General features: G+C 35.7%; 1 protein-coding gene across 1 annotated transcript in view; it reads left to right on the forward strand.

Annotated features, from left to right (window-relative positions):
- unm_sa1614 (un-named sa1614) overlaps positions 1–18,973 on the forward strand; it is a 47,819-nt gene extending 28,846 nt beyond the window's left edge. Inside the window, exons 9-29 of the mRNA XM_016537870.1 lie at positions 2,007–2,093; positions 2,916–2,927; positions 3,883–3,983; positions 4,260–4,329; positions 5,498–5,585; positions 6,072–6,120; positions 7,204–7,367; positions 8,685–8,818; positions 8,989–9,080; positions 10,491–10,677; positions 11,100–11,185; positions 11,279–11,394; positions 12,482–12,549; positions 13,772–13,879; positions 14,025–14,271; positions 14,344–14,526; positions 14,663–14,726; positions 15,648–15,709; positions 15,824–16,014; positions 16,586–16,708; positions 18,228–18,973. Of these exons, the coding sequence (XP_016393356.1) occupies positions 2,007–2,093; positions 2,916–2,927; positions 3,883–3,983; positions 4,260–4,329; positions 5,498–5,585; positions 6,072–6,120; positions 7,204–7,367; positions 8,685–8,818; positions 8,989–9,080; positions 10,491–10,677; positions 11,100–11,185; positions 11,279–11,394; positions 12,482–12,549; positions 13,772–13,879; positions 14,025–14,271; positions 14,344–14,526; positions 14,663–14,726; positions 15,648–15,709; positions 15,824–16,014; positions 16,586–16,708; positions 18,228–18,299 (2,304 nt within the window). The 3' untranslated portion in view covers positions 18,300–18,973. The remainder of the gene's footprint in view (positions 1–2,006; positions 2,094–2,915; positions 2,928–3,882; positions 3,984–4,259; positions 4,330–5,497; positions 5,586–6,071; positions 6,121–7,203; positions 7,368–8,684; positions 8,819–8,988; positions 9,081–10,490; positions 10,678–11,099; positions 11,186–11,278; positions 11,395–12,481; positions 12,550–13,771; positions 13,880–14,024; positions 14,272–14,343; positions 14,527–14,662; positions 14,727–15,647; positions 15,710–15,823; positions 16,015–16,585; positions 16,709–18,227) is intronic.
- Positions 18,974–20,903: the final 1,930 nt, after the last annotated feature.

The following is a 20,903-nucleotide window of genomic DNA, read 5'->3' on the forward strand; positions in this document are numbered from 1 at the left end:
ATTACGGTTGAACCCCTGATGTCACATGGATTATTTTACCGATTTCCTTGCTACGTTTATGGACCTTGATTGTGGTAATTACATTGCTGTCTATGGGAGGGTCAGAGAGCTGTCAGAATGCATAAAAAATATCTTAATTTGTGTTCTGAAGATGAATGGAGATCTTACGGGTTTAGAACGACATGAGAGTGAGTAATTAATGACAGAAGTTTCATTTTTGGGTGAACTAACCCTTTAACAATGTTTTTAAGCCAATATTTTTAAGCTTCCATTCTATCTAATATTTCTAACATTTCCTATCTATCTATCTATCTATCTATCTGTCTGTCTGTCTGTCTGTCTGTCTATCTATCGTTTGAAATAGGGAAGAACTGTCTTAATCTTTATCACTTGACAGTTCTTTAGCTTTTAAATTTAGCATAATTGTACAAAACTTACATTTAAATTGTAAATGCAGAGCGTTTTTCATTAATTAGGGAGTAACGGCTTACTCGAGGAAAGGTCAGAATGCATAAAAAGGTGTTGAAATCCAAACTGGCTTTAAATAATTCAGACAGATAACCTGTATATCATCTGTCAAGTGATTTGATAGATTAGGCCCTGTATACTCAAAATCCATTCAGACAAACAGGATCAGCCCTGTGTGTGTATGTGTGTGTGTTTATGGGTGGCATGGTCATGTGGTGGAGCGGCTAATCGGTATTCAGAACACATCTCAGTTTGCAACAATGAAGCTCAGGAGGAGCATGACATTGGCCCCAATCACTCAGTCCATGCTATCATATAGATTCCCGGTGTATTAATATTTCTTCATATACCATCTCATAAGCAAGGTCTTTATTTTTAAATTGAAAAGTACTGAGGATCCTTCACATCCTTTGTTCATTCTCAGCCAAATATATCTCAATCTCAGTGAGTAGATTGCTCATGCTGAGCAGCGAATGACTTTTGGGCAATTGCTCTGCGTCTTTATGGCATCCCATCATCCCTCAAGCTAACACAGTGCATTCTCAATGTTCCTTCTCCTTCTACGTGCTTTGTATAGTCAGCCCAGATCAATAGTTTGTAGGCTAAAAATAGTTAGGTCGATCGTATTAATATGTGTACACCCACAGTGATGTAACCAAGCTGGCCAAGTGACTCACATTGCAGTATTAGTGGTTTTTACTTAACAAACCCAGAATCTTAGATATAAAATTGAATCCTGCTAAAAAAACCCTTCTTTATACATCCTAATGTGGATTAAGCTGGTCTATTTGGATTCTTGGTCTGGTTTAGTTGGTTAATCTGCTGATCTCCTAGCACAACCAGCTGACAAGCATCCAAGTTTTGTTAACTAAAACTATTACAACATTTTTGTTAATTGAAATAAAGCTGAAATAAAAAATAAATACTAGATGAAAAACCTAAATAAAAACTAAACTAAAACTGAAATAAAAAAATAAACCGGAATAAGAATATTTAAATAAATAAATCACATAACTAAAAATATAAAATATATATATTTTTATTTTAATAAAATAAAAGCTAATTAAAAATATAAATAAATACTATAATATTATATAAATAATTCTAAATTAACGCTGCTAGAAATCAACCAGAACCACATTTTCTTGATGGTAAAAATGTAGATGCTTCTAGTTAACATCCCAGATTTTCACTCTAGACCATTTTTGTTTGCTTTGATCACAGCGCATCAAGGTTACCAGCCTCCGCCGCTCTGCCTCACACTGACACAATCAGAGAAAAATCAGCGCTGTAAGCAGCTGGTAACTGTAAATTTATGGCTGATAAAGCTGCATAATATGGCTGATTATGGCTTTTTTCAGCTGCAGTGAAGTTGTGAGTAACAGACAACTTAATGAAAGGGCCATTGTCTTACCCAAAGCCTAAGTAATCACACTTAGAAAAACAAGGCTGAAGGAATGTACAAGGAGGAGAGGATGTGTAGGATGTGTTTGGAGGAATTTAAGTGTGTGTGTGTGTGTGTGTGTGTGTTTATATAGATCAAACATAAGCAGGATGATGAGAAGAGACAGCTCTGTTCTCTCAGAGATCAGCTCAGACCGGCTCTGCAGCCTGAATTCAAAGAGGTAAAGAATGACACTCTATTTGCACCTCATTCCTGTTCCACTGGAACAGGAATTTTTCCTGCTTTGGAATTCGCACAAATTTTTCATGCATGCTTTCACCTATTACACTCCCAGTTGTTCAGTTTACAAATTCTAAACAGGTTTTTCTAACACTTCCTTTGTATATGATCTTGCATTGTAAGGTTTACTGTAATTGAAGGCTTATATGTATAGTGTAGACCAGAGGTTCCCAACCCTGGTCCTGGAGGCACCCCGACACTGCACATTTTGCGTGTCTCCTTAATCAAACACACCTGATTCAGGTCATCAGCTCATTAGTAGAGACTCCATGACCTGAAACTGGTGTGTCAGAGAAAGGAGACATGCAAAATGTGCAGTGTTGGGGTGCCTCCAGGACCAGGGTTGGGAACCACTGGTGTAGACTGGGGCAAGTTGTCACAAGGACTATTTCCCAGTGTCTCTGTGTTCAGTTGTGTATTGTATAGGACTGCGGTATGTTTAACCCACTGCTATGCTCTGTTTTTCCTGTCTCAGAGTTCACCCACCCCTATTGATTCACTCCAGGAAAATCAATAACATTTTATGTTGCAGTGCATGGTGGTATATATTATTTGTCAGGGTAATAAATAGTCAGGGTCTTAAGGAGTAATTTGTTAGTCCTATTCAAGTATTTAATGGGATTATGGTGGAGGGGGATCAATGTATATTTTTTATTGTCAAGCATCTTCTACAATAATAAAAAAAAATAAAATTTGACTGGAATGAATGTGAAGAGCAGCTATTAATATAATTGTTTTTCTAAATGCTTCACTGACAAAATAGCAGTCCAGGAGAGTAAGTCAAGATTTTTTTTTTTTAAATTAGCATGTGATGTTATCAAACTGCTGTAATTAACCATAAACACTTGCATGTGAACTGTCACCTCATATTTCCCACTATAGTTGAAAAAATTTAGCTTGTGATATTATCACTAAGAATGTACCTTTTTGCTGTCAGACTCTGCTGCAAAATTCATATCCGATTATAACGTTTTGGTTTTCTGAAAGCTGTTGATATTTGGAATATTTCGGGTTAAACATATGTTAAGCTGTCAACAGCATGTTGTCGACTGTTACACTATTAATTTTGTACAATTTACCCTTTAGTTTACCGTTGTAATTATATAACTGTTTTTTTTTGTTTGTTTGTTTTTTTTTACAAAATTTCAGGTATGGTTTGAAATTATGTCCTGTTAATATTATTTAACCTGAAATATTACTTTTTTTATTTAATTTAAACTCATTGCATGAGTGACATTCATCTGTCATGCATTTCCTGCATGTATTGACTTTCGTCATAAGTGTGAGTGGGTACTTCCTCTTAGTTTTAGCACCTCTCTCTGCATGAATGATGTGAAGTTTGTGTGACTTTCTCCTCAGCTTGAGAAGTTTAGACTTTACTTTTACAAACTTCGATCATCATTTAATCCCCCTCATCTCTGTCTAAGCCTGTATGACTTTTTCACACAATGTTCACACTGCTCTTTTTTGTAGAATGAAAGTGAACTGTGACCTATCATATCTAGTTATATGGACTAATTTTATGGTATTTTTGTGTTGTCATTTTTGGAGCTGAAACCCCCTGGTTTTCATCAACGTTCATTCTATGAAAACGAGCAGTGGGAACATTTTTGTTCCCAAGAACAAAAACGAAATTAAATGATACAGGAACTATTTGTGCAATATCCCATGCATAGAGGCAATGAAAATTAACAAAGCAAAACATTCCTGTTTATGTTTCTGTTGTGCAGGATTCCCTAAGCAGACAGACTGTGTACAGCATGCATCAGCTTCAAGGCAACAAGCAATATGGCTCAGAGAAATCAGGCTACCTCTACAAGAGGAGTGATGGGTAAATGAATGAATGTTGTAGCGAATGGTTGTGATATTATCAGAGTTCTGTTCCCAGATCCTGCATTCTTCAAACATGAAGTATAATCCACTCATTCATTAAGATTTCCCTGATAAATCCTTTCGGAAGTGCTCTGGTAGCCCTTCGTTTCAAATTATTCATGTGCTGTAGGACACGCTGTGCTGGGAGTTACGCACATGCATTCACTATATAGCTTTGTGTTGATTGAGGAGAATGTGATGTGGATGCTGTGCCGTAATCTCATTTCTCTGATAGGTTGAGGAAGATGTGGCAGAAGAGGAAATGTACCGTGCAGAACTGCTATCTTACCATCGCTCATGGAACTGTGAGTACTCACATCGCTCTCGGTAAATCCAGCAGTAAGCATTTTTTTCTTCTGCTGGTTTCTGTGATAAAATGTAAATGCTTCCTGGATACATGTTCAGTTCTACAGTGCAGGCTATATTGCCACGGTAAAACATGGTATAACATTAGTAAAGTACTCTTCAGGTTTTTAGTTTACCAAATGAAAATGAATGATTTTCTCACAAATGTCTGTAAGGTCTATGCAGACCAATTAGGAAATTTTTGTTGTCAAAAACATGCATATGATATCAAACAATGCACCTTAAAATGGCATTTCACACCTAGAATTGTAGTATTGTAATGTGTGGATCTGTCATTTTTAAAGGGGTCATATGATGCGATTTCAAGTTTTCCTTTCTCTTTGGAGTGTTACAAGCTGTTCGTGAATAGATAAGATCCCTAAAGTTGCAAATACTGAAGTCTCAAACCCAAAGAGATATTCTTTATAAAAGTTAAGACTCGTCCACGCCCTCCTAAAACGGCTCGTTCTAACACGCCCCACATGTCTACGTCACCATTTCATTGCACCAAATACACAAAATAATGTTCTTTTTAGCAACATCATATGACCCCTTTAATTTTGTAAAATTGTTTGGATACTGAATATGACACATTGGACTTTATGAATAGTTTGCTCAGTTTTGTGATTTTTAAAATGTTTTATGTGTACACTACAGTTCTAACGTTTAGTGTTATAAGATTTATAATGTTTATAAAGTATATATAAAAATATTTGCTCACTAAGGCTACATTTATTTGATCAATATACAATAAAAACAGTAATATACTAAAATAGTAGTGTATTGTTTTTTATTTAAATACAATTTTAAATGTAATTTAATTCTGTGATGGAAAAGCTGAATTTCAGAAAACGGATTACTTAAATCTTTAGTGTCACATGAGGTTTTTATATTTCTTTGTTTCTTTATTAATAATTTTATTTGTATTCATTTTTATATATTTAAAATATATGAATATTCATATTTAACTATTTATATTTATCTCATTATTTTACATTTTATGCTTCCATGATGTTTAGTTATGTGCATTTTCAATGGCTGAAACCTATGCTGATACACAATACAAATAAGTTAATGTTATGATTAGTTATGATATGTTAGTGATGATGTGCTATCCTTTTGTTGCAGCCTAATAAATCACCAGCTAAACTGAATCTCCTCACCTGCCAAGTCAAACCAAGTCTGGAAGACAAGAAATGCTTTGACCTCATCTCACGTGAGTTAGCCATGCACTCTCTCAGCATTCCTCAACCAAGAGCTCAGTCCCATGTGATATAATCGAAAATAAACTCCATCGAAGGTAGATTTCAGGATCTTCATGTCAAGCTGAAGCATACCAGCCTCAGGCTATTTTTGTTGAAGAGAACTGCTTAATTGTATCTGCATGCATCCATGCATTATTCTGGCCTCAGGTCTCTAGTGTCATTATTGTGTTATGTAACAATCATGACATATTTTGCGATACATTGGAGTCCTTGAACTAAAGGCAGGTTTTTCTGAAAACAGGGCACTGTTTAAATTCAGTATTTACATTAGAGCACAAATTGTTTGTTCTTTCCTGCCACTTGTATTTAAAAAAAAAAAGACCTGTTTTATCTCTCCTGATTGTTTGCTGATTACACGTTAACTGGTGCCGGCTGAGGATGGATTGTGAATTTGCAAGGAATAGTGAGGGTTGTTGTTGTTTTTTTTTTTTTTTTAGATAATCGTACTTACCATTTTCTGGCTGATGATGAATCTGATTGTGTGGCGTAAGTGTTTCTATTGTTTATTCACAGCAACAAATGTTATTCAAATGGCCCTATTTGGTGTGTTGATATTTCAACCTTAGAGAACCCACTCAAGCATTTATGTACCTGGATGAGTCATTTTAACATAATTACTTATAAATCCAAGCAATAAAACGCAACGCAAACAAATTTTTTATACTACATTTATCTATAACTATGCACAAAATGTGTCTTGAATTAATACAGAGATATTTTAAATAATGCATTACTATTCACAGTATTACAGTATCACAGTATTTTTGATCAAATAAGCACAGCCTTGGTGAGCACAAGAGTCTTCTTTTAAAAACAATATAAATTTATACCAACCCCAAACTTTTGAACGCTTGTGTATATAAAAGTGAGTTTTATCACCGCTTAGTAAATACACTTGCATAAAGATGATCTCAAAGCTAACAGTCACTCTGATTTCATGGGCTCTTTAATGAGAAATGCTTTTACTCTGCCATACACTGATCTGTCTGAGTCTCAGTCCACCCATGTGACTGTCAGATGAACATGTGTGGATGGCGTCAGATAGGAAAAAGCTTGTAAAATTTTCAGCGCACACACACCTCTCTCAAGTTGACCTTTCCATCTTGACAAAGTAACAGAGCCTCCTTTCTTGGAGAGAAAGAAAAACATGTAACATTTCTTCCTCTGATGTGGCTATCTGTAGAATGATTGAAGTGCTTCCCATGTCAGATCACAGCCCAGGCTTCCATCTTCAGCTAAATGTCAGAGTTGAAGAGGAGCGAGTGAAGAGATTATCGATAGTCACATTATACCGCACCTTTTTACAAATGAATCCAAGAGCTTATTCACTAAATAGAATTGCACAAAGCCTTGCACTGTTTACAAAAATTCCCTGAGCTGTGACTGAGGGCGTCTTCTCATTAACTGCTGATGAACTCTGATGTAACCTCTTAGAGCAGGATCATTATTAGTCACAAATGACTTTTTCATGCATGGTGCCACCTGGGAATACTGAGGTTATTTCGATCTGAAGTTTCTTGTCGCCCTCTAATGGTTATATTTATTTTTGCACCTTACTAAAAATATCAGGTGGATATCAGTGCTCACAAACAGTAAGCAGGAAGCTCTAAATGTGGCTCTGGATGAGAGGAAGCCAAGTGGGGAAAACAGCGTTGAGGATCTGACACGAGCCATCACTGAGGATATTCGCCGCATGCCTGGAAACAACGTTTGCTGCGACTGTGGGGCCCCAGGTGCAAAAAGAAAGTGTTTACAGTAACGCAAATATTTTTGGACATGCACTTTATATAGGTAGAATCTGAATGTTCAGAATAGCTGCATTTTTCAATTACCAGTGCTTAAAATGTGACATTTTAGTTCCCCCAGTCTTAAATATTTTATTACACTCTTGTTTAGTACAGTGGTTATAACATTGTGAGTCATTAATAGGTTTAGTATGTTGTTCCAGAAGACTGTAAAAATGAAATGTAGCTAAAGTAAAAAGTGAGTTTGGTCAACTTTTAGCCACAAAAATCTAAATTCAAGGGGAATGAACAATTCTCACAGACTGTGTTTATATGATAAAGTTCTTCGTATTTATTTTAACAGTGCAGGTTTAGAAATGGAAACTAAGCAGTTTAAGCAAACAGCTGCTTTGGAAATGGGCCCCATCTAGCACCCTGAGCTGGTCATCTGTTCATGCTGTTTTTTCCAATGCTTGTGCATAAATCATGTTTAATTAAATTAGAATCCAGTGAGTGAACATGAGTGAATGGCCTGCAGGATTTATTGGCACGTTTCCTCAAAGAAATGCTGATGTTTTGACTGGAGAGTTCAGAATTTCCTCGGCTGCACCTTTTGTCTCCTTTGCAAAAAGCATGAGTATGTGTCATTGAATATTACTGGAGCTCTTTTACACTGGGCCAGTGTTATTATAGCAATTATTAACATTTTGAATTACCTTTTATTTTTATATTTTCAGTTTTCATTTTGATTTTAGTTTAAGTTTTAGTATTTTAATAGTTTAGTGATTATGTGCTATTGTAATTTTTATTGGTTTGTTTTTTTTTCCATTTAGTTGTAATATATCTTTAATATGGCTAATATACAGTAGCTTTAATAGCCAAGTCAACAGTTCTAAAACTATTTTTAGTAGTTTTAGTTTTTAGATTTAGCTTTTTTAACAATAACATCTGACCTTACAGTAACTTTTTATGAGGCCCCCTACCCCTAACTTTTTTTTGTTTTACATACTTTATTTGTAGCATGTAAATGAGTTATACTTCAATACTAAAAACATAAGGGATGTAAAATGGGTAATCTTGTCAATCAGGTTGTATTTATTGTTAATTTGGTTACTAGTTGTAAAATATTGAACTTTTTTTTGTTTTACATACTTTATTTGTAGCATGTAAATGAGTTATACTTCAATACTAAAAACATAAGGGATGTAAAATGGGTAATCTTGTCAATCAGGTTGTATTTATTGTTAATAAGCCTGCCTTCATTTACCCCAGTTTCTGACTGTCAAACAGCTGATAATGTGTTTTCCTCATATTCTTTCCTTTCAGATCCGACTTGGATCTCTATTAACCTGGGAATCCTGACGTGTATTGAGTGCTCAGGGATCCATCGGGAAATGGGTGTACATTATTCACGTATACAGTCGCTTTCTCTAGACAAACTAGGCACTTCAGAATTGCTGGTGAGGATCTACAGTGCTCAACAGATGAGGAAAATTCATTCATGCACTGTTTACTGTAGCAGGTTTTACTTTAATGGGAGTTTTTCACAGTATGACAATATCAGCAATTTGTTATGATCTTTACCACTACCCGCAGATTTATGGTTCTTTCTCTCTCTTTTGCTCCTTAGTTGGCAAGAAATGTGGGGAATTCAGGTTTTAATGAAATTGTGGAGGGCAATCTTCCCAGTCTCTCTGTGAAGCCGTCAGCAGAGAGTGACATGTGAGTGATGAGCAGCCCTGTAATAGCTCTTCAAATGGCAGCCAAATGGTTTCAGCTCTTGGAGTCTCTGTGTCCCCATAGCACCCGGTGTCTTTAGCATTTCCCATAGCATTCGTACCACTCAATTCCCTCTCAATCATGATTTTTTTCCCCACAAAAGAGCACTCTTCTCAACTGGGCCGGCCGTAACCTGTCTGTAAACAATTAACCTGTCTGCAGATGGTGCAAAGCTTTTAAATTTGTTTTAAATTGATCATTCATGAAAGTAATTTGAAAGCTGAGGAACATCCAAATTACTTTAACCTTCAAACTGAACAGTTTGATTTACCCCGCTGTCGCTATGTATGGTTGTTTACATTACTCTCACTAGCTGCTCTAAATTAATAGCGTTATTATTAGATTCTTGCACAGAGCCCTGAAATAACATTCATATTCATAACCTAACTTCTTTAGGGATGGTATATAAGAGGAAATGTTTAGGTCACTCCATTGTACGTTTATTCCGGATTCTCATTCTACCATCACTACCAACCCTGACCCCGTGTTGGAGAACTACACACATTTGGACAGTATGGAAAATATTGTTTTAGAGGGACTAAACATGGAAATTAAGATTTTCCTTGTTTTGATTTCAACACTATATTTTCAGCATCCATTACTCCAGTCTTCAGTGTCACATGATACTTCAGAAATCATTCTAATATGCTGATTTGGTGTTCAAGAAACATTTCTTATAGTTATCAGTGTTGAAAACAGTGAAAAATACAGCATTTATTTGAAATAGATATCTTTTGTAATGTTTAAACAAATTAATGCATAATTGTGGAATGCAAGTATTACTTTCTTTCAAGAAAAAAATCTTACTGGCTCCAAACCTTTGAACAGTAGTTGTAATACTAAAAGGTAAAGCAGCAAAAAATAGCCTGTGCAGCTTTAAGGATCAGAGAGAGAGGGTGCAAATGGTCATGTAAAACTAAATAACAGCTGTTTTTTGTTCAAGAATCCTTGGATATTTTTTGATTAACATAACTGAGTTGACTTCAGGCGTACTCTTTGAGCGTGGCCCCTTTAAGAGCTCTCACAGCTGTTATCTGCTGGTGTCTGTCTGTCTCAGAGCTCAGGGCTGGATTTTTTCCTAATGGCAGTCTCTGTAGTGTTTCAACCCACATCTGCCCAACATTGTAAGCTGAAAAGAGAGGAGATTTGCACTAATGAGAGCTCCAGTTATGCTGTCTCTTACCATCTGTGGCTTGTAATGTGCTAGTAGACATGGCAGAGATGTTAATTTTTACAATTTCACTGGATGAAAAACAAAAACACATTTTTGGGTATTGACATCTGTTAATTCCCTCTGCCATTTTTAATAACCAATAAAAGGCAGCGTATTAAAATAGTTGGTGTTATTTTCAGGGCCATACGTAAGGATTTCATACTCTCAAAGTATATGGAGTGGCAGTTTGCACAGCGTAGTGGCGGCTCACTAGAAACAAAACGCAAATATCTGCAGGACGCTGTGCACAGTCGGGATGTCTTCAGCCTCTTACAGCTTTACGCTGAGAGAATGGACTTCAGCCTGCCACTGTCATGTCCCCTACAGGTCAGCAGATACAAATTTCCTGCTTAAAAAGATAGTCCACCTAAAAATTAACTCTACCCAATATCGTTCCAAACCTGTATGACTTACTTTCTTCTGCGGAACTCAAAAAAAAAAGAAAAAAGAAGAAAAAAAAGATATTTCGAAGGATGTTGGTAACCAAACAGTTCTGTTTCCATTGACTTCCACTGTATTTTTATCCATACAATGGAAGTCAATGGCCACCCAAACTCTTTAATTATTAACATTCTTCAAAATATCTTCTTTTATGTTCCTCAAAAGAAAGAAAGTCATACAGGGTTGGAACGGCATGAGGGTGAGTAAATGAAGTACTATCCCTTACATGGGGACAGAAAATTAATATATTACCTACTATTTCCTTTTTATTACCTTTTTGCCATACAATTGCATATTATGTTTGACAGGAAAAGGGGGAAACTGCACTACACCTAGCCGTCCTATTGTCTGACAGGACTTCACTTCATGTGGCTGACTTCTTGTTCCACAACTGGTCAGTTAGAAAACAATGGCATTGTTATTCTGAAAGTGGCCTTAAGCAGATTCACATATCATAACTGCCTTTTCTTCTTGTTTCCTGTTTCAGTAATAATTTGGATGCTCAAACTGTGAAGGGGAACACTGCTTTGCATTACTGCTGTCAGCACAATAAAACCGAGTGCCTTAAACTTCTGCTCAGAGCCAAGGCCAACACTCATATCAGTGAGCGGGACCCTCAAACCCTAAAACCACAAAGACATTTTTGCTTTGAGTTGTTTCATGCTTAATAATGTGTTTGCTTACTTGTCCAGTTTTTAATTTTAAGTTGTCTCTGTTGTAATAGGAGAAGTTTTTAACATCAAAAATATTACACACTTCAGCTTTATACTATATGTGACCCTGGACCACAAAACCAGTCTTAAGTCGCTGGGGTATATTTGTAGCAATAGCCAAAAATACACTGTATGGGTCAAAATTATAATTTCTTTTTGTCAAAAATCATTAGGACATTAAGTAAAGATCATGTTCCATGAAGATATTTTGTAAATTTCCTACCATAAATATATCACAAAGACATTTTTGCTTTGAGTTGTTTCATGCTTAATAATGTGTTTGCTTACTTGTCCAGTTTTTAATTTGAAGTTGTCTCTGTTGTAATAGGAGAAGTTTTTAACATCAAAAATATTACACACTTCAGCTTTAACATGAATTGATACTATATGTGACCCTGGACCACAAAACCAGTCTTAAGTCGCTGGGGTATATTTGTAGCAATAGCCAAAAATACACTGTATGGGTCAAAATTATAATTTTTTTTTGTCAAAAATCATTAGGACATTAAGTAAAGATCATGTTCCATGAAGATATTTTGTAAATTTCCTACTGTAAATATATTAAAACTTAATTTTTGATTAGTAATATGCATTGCTAGGAACTTCATTTGGACAACTTTAAAGGCGATTTTCTCAGTATTTAGATTTTTTTGCACCCTCAGATTCCAGATATTCAAATAGTTGTATCTCGGCCAAATGTTGTCCTATCATAGCAAACCATACATCAATGGAAAGCTTATTTGTTCAGCTTGATGTATATGATGTATAAATCTCAATTTCGAAAAATTGACCCGTATGACTGGTTTTGTGGTCCAAGGTCACATATAGGGTTTTGTCAGCATCTTATTAGTCATTGTTAAAGGAAGGAGGCTCGTTATGTTCTTCTGTTGGCTGGTTTGGCTGTTGGCTCAGTCGTCAGGAGTTGATTACAGAGCAGGATGATCATTGTGCTGATGATTATTGCTGTTCTGTGATAGAGAATGATAACGGAGAGACGGGGTTGGACATGGCTCGCAGACTGAAGCACATGCTGTGTGAGGAGCTGGTGAGTCAAAGAGCTTTTCAGCAGTAACTTGTTAAAGCAAGTCTTTATTACTAGGATATTCATGTGGGTGTGAACTAGTGTATATTTCACTTTTATTGAACCAAATGTTCAAAAGTGCTGTATAATTCAGCTACATCAAGGTCATGGTCTTTTTTTCTATAAGCGGGGTTCCCACACCTTTTGGCCAATGCATTTCAATAGCTTTTCAGACACTTGTGATTAATAGATAAGGATTTCTTTTAAAATCATTCACAAGGTGATAGCATGACTGAAAAGAGTATATTTAATCTATAAATGTTAGTAATTTTGATAGGGATTTTAATAGTTTCATGACATCTCCATGCATGGAAATCACAATTTTATAATATAAATAGCTATAATTACTATAGCTAGAAAAATGTGTTTCTAAACCATACACTACCATTCAAAACTTGTCTATTAGATTTGTAATGTTTTTGAAAGTCTCTTATGCTCATCAAGGCTGCATTCATTAGATCAAAAATATATTTTAAAATGTAATTTATTCCTGTGAATGGCAAAGCTGAATTTTCAGCAGCCATTACTCCAGTCTTCATTGTCACATGGTTTTTCAGAAATCATTCTAATATGCTGAATTAATGCTCAAGAAACATTTATTGTTTTGATTAATGCTGAGAAAGTTATTCTTGGTTTTCCTTCAGGATTCTTTAAAGAATTGAAAGTTAAAAAAAAAAGCACTTATTTAAAATAGATATCTTCTGTTAAATTTTAAATGTCCATACTGTCACTTTTTATTTAATGTGTCTTTGCTGAATAAAAGTATGACATAAATAATAAAAATAAAGTATAAAGAATAAAAAAGTATCATATAAAGAATACAAATCTCTGACCCCAGTAGTGTAGTTTACATAATTTTTGAAAAAAAAAAAAAAGTTTTTGTAGATATACTCTTAAAATATTTCATAGGCTTATTTGAGCATTCATTGAGTATCGCATTTCAATCTCAACTTTTTTTGGCCTACAGACATAGATTACAGAAATAAGAGTAATTGTAACTTTAAACTTAAGTATTCCAAGGAGTGTTACTGCAGACAAATGAAAAATACCCCAGCAATCTCAATTTTTTTATACTGATCTTTAAAAATATATTATCCAATAATACAAACACCTAGAAGTCATGTAAGAAGGAATTGGTCAAAAAGTCACTGATCCACATGTCAAAGTAATGAAGTGTCATGTTCAGATCCACCAATCACAGAACAACCTGTTCAACATGCACGTGCACGTGGAGTATGAGTGGAGACTCCGGCAAGATGACCTTTATGAGAGTGACGATGACTTAGATGACAAGGTAACAACAGAAGAAGACTAACCCACCCATAACTTAATAGAATATTCTTGCATAAAGTGCTAAAGCATAATACATAAAACAAATGATATTTTTTTATCATGCAATTCATTGTCCAATGTGTAACAGTGATGGTCCATTTTTATAGATGGGCCCAGTGAAGAAGGAGCGCTTAGGACGGCCGTTCAGCTTGTATCACAGTAGCTCTGCCTCTCACGGTGGAGGAGGAAGTAGCGGAGGGGGGTTGTTCAACGTGGGCCGGAGGCTGGCAATGGCCCGGGGAGAAAACCGGAGGGAGGTGTACGCCAGTCCCAACTCTCAGACACGTAGCCTCGACAGTCCCCCTCCGCCACCCCCTTCATCACCCGCACCGCCACTGCCACCTCGAGTCAGAGGTGGGAAACTTCTCTTCTTTTCTCTGCTCTTCTCTTCTACAGTCTTGTTTACTCTCCTCATGTCCTTTCCAGCTCCAAACATCCCCCCTCCTCCCCCTCCTATGAGCTCACCTGATGGCTGGACGTCCCATGAAGTGACCAGCAGTAAGAAACGAACCCCTCCTCCCCCTCTTATCATCCGACACAAGCGCACCTATTCTGAGCCCGCCCCTCAGATGCCCCCCAGCCCCCACTCTACACGGCAGGGACCAACAGGTACGTGACAAACCTGGAATGATGCATGTCAGATGGTTCCCGTTCACTGGTCAATAGGTGTGAAAACCCTGCATGCATAATTTATTGTCATGTTTACAAGCTGTATAAATATGTTTTTTTACTTTCTTGTGTACAGATTATGGAGTACCTGCTGGTCCGAGAAGCTTCGGTGGTCCAGACTCACCTTTCCAGAAGTGTGTGTAAGTGCTTTTTGAAGCCACAAATGCTGACCTCTCACAGTGTTTTAAAATAAAAGCATTAGCAGGCAAATATAATCATTTAGCCAAGGTACTTAAGAAACTGCCAATTGTGAGTAAAAATTGCCTTTGGCAAGTAAAGGAACAGAATTAAAATGCAAATATTAAACATAAATAATCAATATTAATGTTACAATATATACACTACTGTTCAAAAGTTTGGGGTATGTAGGATTTTTTAAAAATGTTTAAAAAAAAAAGTCTCTTATACTGGCTGGATTTTATTTAATTTGATTACAAATACAGTAAAAGAATAATGTTGTGATATATATTATTACAACTTGCAACATTGTTTTCTAATGTATTATATTTCAAAATGTAATTTATTCCTGTGAAGGCAAAGCTGAATTTTCAGCATCATTACTCCAGTCTTCAGTGTCACATGATCCTTCAGAAATCATTATAATATGCTGATTTGCTGCTTAAGAATCTTATTATTATTAATAATGTTGAAAATACTTGTGCTACTTAATATTTTGTAGAAACTGATGCTTTTTTCAGGATTCTTTGATGAACAGAAAGTTTTTTGTAACACTGTCTTTACTGTTACTTTTAAACAATTTAATGCATAGTTGCTGAATATATATAGCATATAGTATAAATTTCTTATTGATCCCAAAACATTTGTGTAAATAAAATTATTTCTATGTGTGTATATATTCACACACATTATATACATTATATACATCATATATATATACATATACACACACATCAACCATCTACTAAAGAAATGACTGTGCTACACTGTCATGATTACACTTTTACAGTAAACTGCATTGTTTATATACAATACAGTACAATGCAATACAGTAAATTGTGTCGTATTGTGACACATACTGATTGTAAGACTTTCTGTTTCAGCTCAGGTTCTCCCAAATACACCACGTCCACTCTCAACTCCTTATCTGAGCTACCAGAACGAGGTAATTCTTTAACTGTCCAGTTATCTTTCCACTATATTGTTTCCAGTTAAGTTGTTTTGCTTATCACGGCTCATGGTTTTTGTTACGATGTGTTGTGGCTGTAATCTCTCTCAGCAGGCTTTCGAGCAGATGGGGAGAGCAGCTTGTCTCACTTTCTGTACCAAACCCCACAGCCCATCAGCAGCGGCGGGTGGCATGCCCCGGCCCTGTCCCCCACTTCCCCGCGCTCCTTCAGCCTGGAGACTAACGGCAGCTCCTCTTCCTCCTGCCACACTGCTCCTCACCCACTGCCCAGAAAAACTCTGGTGAGAACGGAAACCATGAGCAGTGCATGAACTAGAGAGATGAATATCATATTGCTCACACATTGTTCTTTCATAGCTCAGGAGTTTTAATGTTCTCAGATGTTTCTTCTGAAGGAGAAATCAAAATATATACTTCACTTGGGTATAAAGCAATTTGGGTCAGTACATTATTTGAATGTTTTTGTCATAGTCTCTTATGCACACCGTGTTACAATGTTTTATTGTTTTCTAAGCACCTGTTACTCCAGTCTTTTGTGTCACATGATCCACACTCATTGTGTGTTTTGCTTCTAACTTCACCTTTCCCAGCTGTTTTACATCAATCAATTTACCAGCAGCAAACCAGCTTAAACCAGTTTGTATCCACCTGGGAATTAATGCTGGTCTGAGCTGGAGGAATGTTATTTAGTTTAGTTTGTCTTTGGCTGTTGGAAAGACATCGAGTGATGCAGGCGTTCCTTGACATGTTCCTCATACTTGTGGTTTCCCATAACAAATTATTCAAAAACCTATATTACTTAGAAGCCATATGATAGTTTTTGCAATTTCTTGTTTTTGTTTTTGTGTTCAGATGAAGTCGAAGCTGAAGCGTGTTAAAGCCATGTATGACTGTGTGGCGGATCATCACGATGAGCTCACCTTCAATGAGGGTGAGGTTCTGGTGGTGCTCGGAGAGGAGGATGCTGATTGGTGGGTGAGTATAAGAATGAAAGAACAGTTCATTTGAGATCAGTTTTAAAGAGAGATTGAGAGACATGAATCTAGAAAATTCATGTCCTGGGGGGACGGTCAATTGTACAGTTTAGTAGCCATTCTATGAAAAAATTAGCAGAATGATGAGATTGACCAATCAGTTTCAAGCATTCCAGAGAGCCATGTAAAAGCAGAATTGTTACGTCATGACATTAGTTTTACGGCCAAGCTGGACAGCTAATTTGCCATGGGTCCCTTTGGGAATGTCTGATATATTATTAGTATTTGATGTATGAGGAAAAAAAGCTGTGTTGGTAAAATTATTATTAGAAACTTTACCATTTTGTACATAAATTACATTGTCATACCTCAGAGGTTTTAAAACCGTTCTGTGCTTTTTAAATGAAAAACAGAAGAATCAGTGTTATTTTAGCATTATGTAATACTATAGTATTTATTCATATTTAGAATGGTATGTTTTTAGTTTTCATTTTAATTTGAGCTTGTTAGTAATTTTGTTATCTACTTTTGTCATTTTTATTAGATTTAGTGTTTAAATATTTATACCTATATAGCTTTCATTTATTTTTATTTCAGTTTTATTTTATATTTATATTTGAATGATTTACTTTTTTATAAGCTTTATTTCAATTACTGAAAAAGATAAACGTTTTATGTTTTGGTTCACCATAACAACACAGATAAGAATGTTAACAATCTATTTTTTAGGTTTATGTTTAAACAGGGGTTTTAAAATTCACTTAAGCAACTTTTTAATTTATGCTGTTGAGCATATGTATCTTTTTTTACTCTTAAATTCAAAACCATTATTAAAAAAAGGGAAATCCTGAGGGAATCCATGGCATAAAAATGCTTATTCTCTAGTGCTTCCTTGTTTGACAGGCCACTAAATATAGTACATTTTTTATTTCACACTTTATTTTCAATAGTTTTTGGCTCTTTAAAGTACCGTTGGCATAAATGACTCAAATTCCTTGTTACGGTTAAAGATGGTTCTTATGAGGAAGCTGCAGGGTTCTTGTTAGCCTTTGACAGACTCATGCTGTGTGTGCGCAGATGAATCGTTTGATCCCATGGGAGCAGATGGAACTGATCAGAGCAAAGCTCTCAGGGTCCATGTTTTATTCTGCTCTGCCTCCGTATCGGAGTCAGTGAGCCGCCCATACGTCTCCATGGGGCTTGTCTAATATCCTGCAGATTCTTCTACAGGAAAAATAGCCTGGATGGCCCATCAAAAGAATAAAAATGTAGATTCACAGAGAAAAACCTGGCATGCAGGAAAGAGCTTTTCAAGTGAAATGGATCCAGATTTACATCTTATTTTAAACATCCTCACACGTCCCACATCTTTTGTGTTCGCATCATTCCCTTTTCATTAAGGACGCACAGCCCTTGTTCATAACATTACTTCCCTTTTTATTTCCGCCCCTTCATTTAATTGAATTTAACATCCTTCTTTTTGATGACTTTAACCAGAGCCAGTAATATCTCTCTTTCAGCACGGCTACATCGAGGGACAGCCAGACAGAACGGGCTTATTTCCAGCATCGTTTGTCTCTATGCTCGCTTAATGAAGCCGGCCAACAGAGCTGAAATCATAGCACGGTCGACTCTACTGCCAAAGCACCCTGGGAAATGAGGGGCTTGAAGTCTACCAACAGAACCATCGGTAATGAAGAATCAGCATAACAAAGCAGCACTCACAGGTCCGTCTGCAGCACCAAGATATGTAGAACACGTTGTGCTGTGAGCAAAACTTCTCATAGTTTGCAGTTGTTCAGGCCCTCACATATGAGAATAATGACCTCTGATCCATCCACAGACCAGTCTCTTCCAAAATCTACCATCATGTACTCTCCTAAAAATGCTCCAAAAGCACACACAGCATGAACTGCATGTCATGTTACATTGAACTGAACTCAAATGTGTATTTTACGAAAATGTCAATGTAGAGATTGTGTTGCTATTCAGGGAATGGAGAACAGCTTTAAAGCACAAATTCTCTGCGACAGGGAACTGTTCAAATTTAATCAAAAACAAACAAATGAATTATGGATATTGTGTGTTTGGTTGAATAGCGCAAAAACACATCCGGGTCATATTTCGCCTACATTTTAAAGAAAAAAAACGTATTGTTTTATACCAAGAATTTTTGCTTTTTTTTTTTTTTTAAACATTTAAGCACATTTCCCCCCAAATTCTTAGTTTTTCAAAAACTCTATTCTAATTTTGAATTCTTATTTCCACTACTATATTAAATACTGTAAACAGTATTTTTTTAAAATGTAAAAGCAGGGAAATTTTTGCATTGAAGTACGTAGAATGAGATTTTTTTTCACACTATAGCAACAATTTGGGAAGAAAAGTGCTTTAAAAATAAACACAAATTTAAATTTATATAAGTTGTAATAAAACTTTAATGGTCCTAAAACATTTCTTTGTTCTTTCCGGAACAGGATATTATGAGATCATCCATTTATTGTTCAATTATTTCTGTAACTTCAGACGAAAAATCACTGAATAAATGGTTAAGTAAGTGGTTTATTGAAAACAGACCACAGATTAATCACAGGTTCACACAAAACATCATGAACATAGAAGCTTACAAAGACGTGCACACACCATGCAATTTGGCCATTACAATACGATCAAACCATCACATTCAGCTGGACAGTCTTTGAACATTGACTAACTCCTTAAAGTGCTTCAAGAGTAGAGAACTACTTGTGGCAGAAGACATTTTTGCAAATCATGTCACACCCAGGGAATATTAAATCTGCGGTCACATGTGTAAATCACAAGACAGGTTGTTGTACAAGTGCCACTGAGAACACTCTAGGGACGGCTTTGGTCTAAAGGTATATAATGATATTAAACACATAACACAACAACACTCTTATAGCAAACAACACACTCTCAACTATAACCTAGAATGTGTTCTCACCGCTCTATGTGACATAAATCTTCCAGCATGTGGTTTGGCTATATTTAGCTGATTTCAGTATGGTTAAATAACGACAGAACTTTAAGGTGAAAAAAAATCACACCCAGGGAATATTAAATCTGCGGTCACATGTTGTTTGGGAATATGACAAGTAAACAAAACCATAAAAACTCATTTGGCCACAGTTTTTTGACGTTACTGCTCAATATCTTGGACTGCTCCTAAATAATTCCACCAGTAGGGAGATGTAAAAAAATATTCAATTATAATTGGTGAGCTGTTTCTCTACTTGCATTAGAGAAACTTATATATACACCGTCATGTATTAAAAGTTGAACTTGTGGTTTTAGCTCTGCTTTTTATACGTTTAAGAACCTGAATGGAAAACAGAGGTATTGTGAGATATTTATGTATTGTGTATCTCATTAAAAAATAGGCTTGTATGTTTTTCTGTATTTTTTTTTATTTACGCGACAATATCAACTATTTTTATTTTTAATACTGTCCTGGATGCCCTTAAACTGTGACTTTTGAATTCAATTCATTTTTTTATTGTTTATGCTTTGGTTCTGTTTCTAAATAGATTGTTAAAACACACTTTCGTGTCAGTTTCTTTTTGAATTTTTTCTAAACTATAATTCTCCAATGATGATGGTGTTCAGAATATCTGTGACTGTTCTCCATGCAAACTCTCTAAACTGTGAAAGCCACTGATTGACATGAAGCAAAGAATCCAAAGCTAAAATACATTCGAGAACAGAAGTCACAGAAAAAAAAATGACAGCTTGATAACAACACTTGGCAACAAACAATGAAATTACAGCTCAAGTTTTAACCTTGTCACAATCCTTAAAAGAGTTCACAATAATGCAGTGAATGTCTTAATACGCTATTCAAACTGGCTTCTGACTTCTAAAAATGTGTGAATTGCTTATTTGACATCTTAAAACATTATAACCCCCAAACTTGTCATCTAAAAAGCTTTAATGCACTGCAGGTTGAAGTTAAAAGTCAACATGAAATTTAAACAGAACTTATGTACTTCACCCAAAAATATATATATATTTTTTTTTTCAAAAATCAGTTTCTCACCCTCACGTCGTTCCAAACCTGCATGATTTTAAAAATATATTTAAAATACAGTAGTCAACATTTGAAGTGGATCAAAAAAGTTCATCAAAGTTGTCCTAAGACGAGAACGCATTTTGGTTTTAGGTTTTAGGACAACTTT

This window comes from Sinocyclocheilus rhinocerous, unplaced genomic scaffold, assembly GCF_001515625.1.
Source record: "Sinocyclocheilus rhinocerous isolate Xijiao unplaced genomic scaffold, SAMN03320098_v1.1 scaffold576, whole genome shotgun sequence".
In the NCBI taxonomy this organism is placed as follows: domain Eukaryota; kingdom Metazoa; phylum Chordata; class Actinopteri; order Cypriniformes; family Cyprinidae; genus Sinocyclocheilus; species Sinocyclocheilus rhinocerous.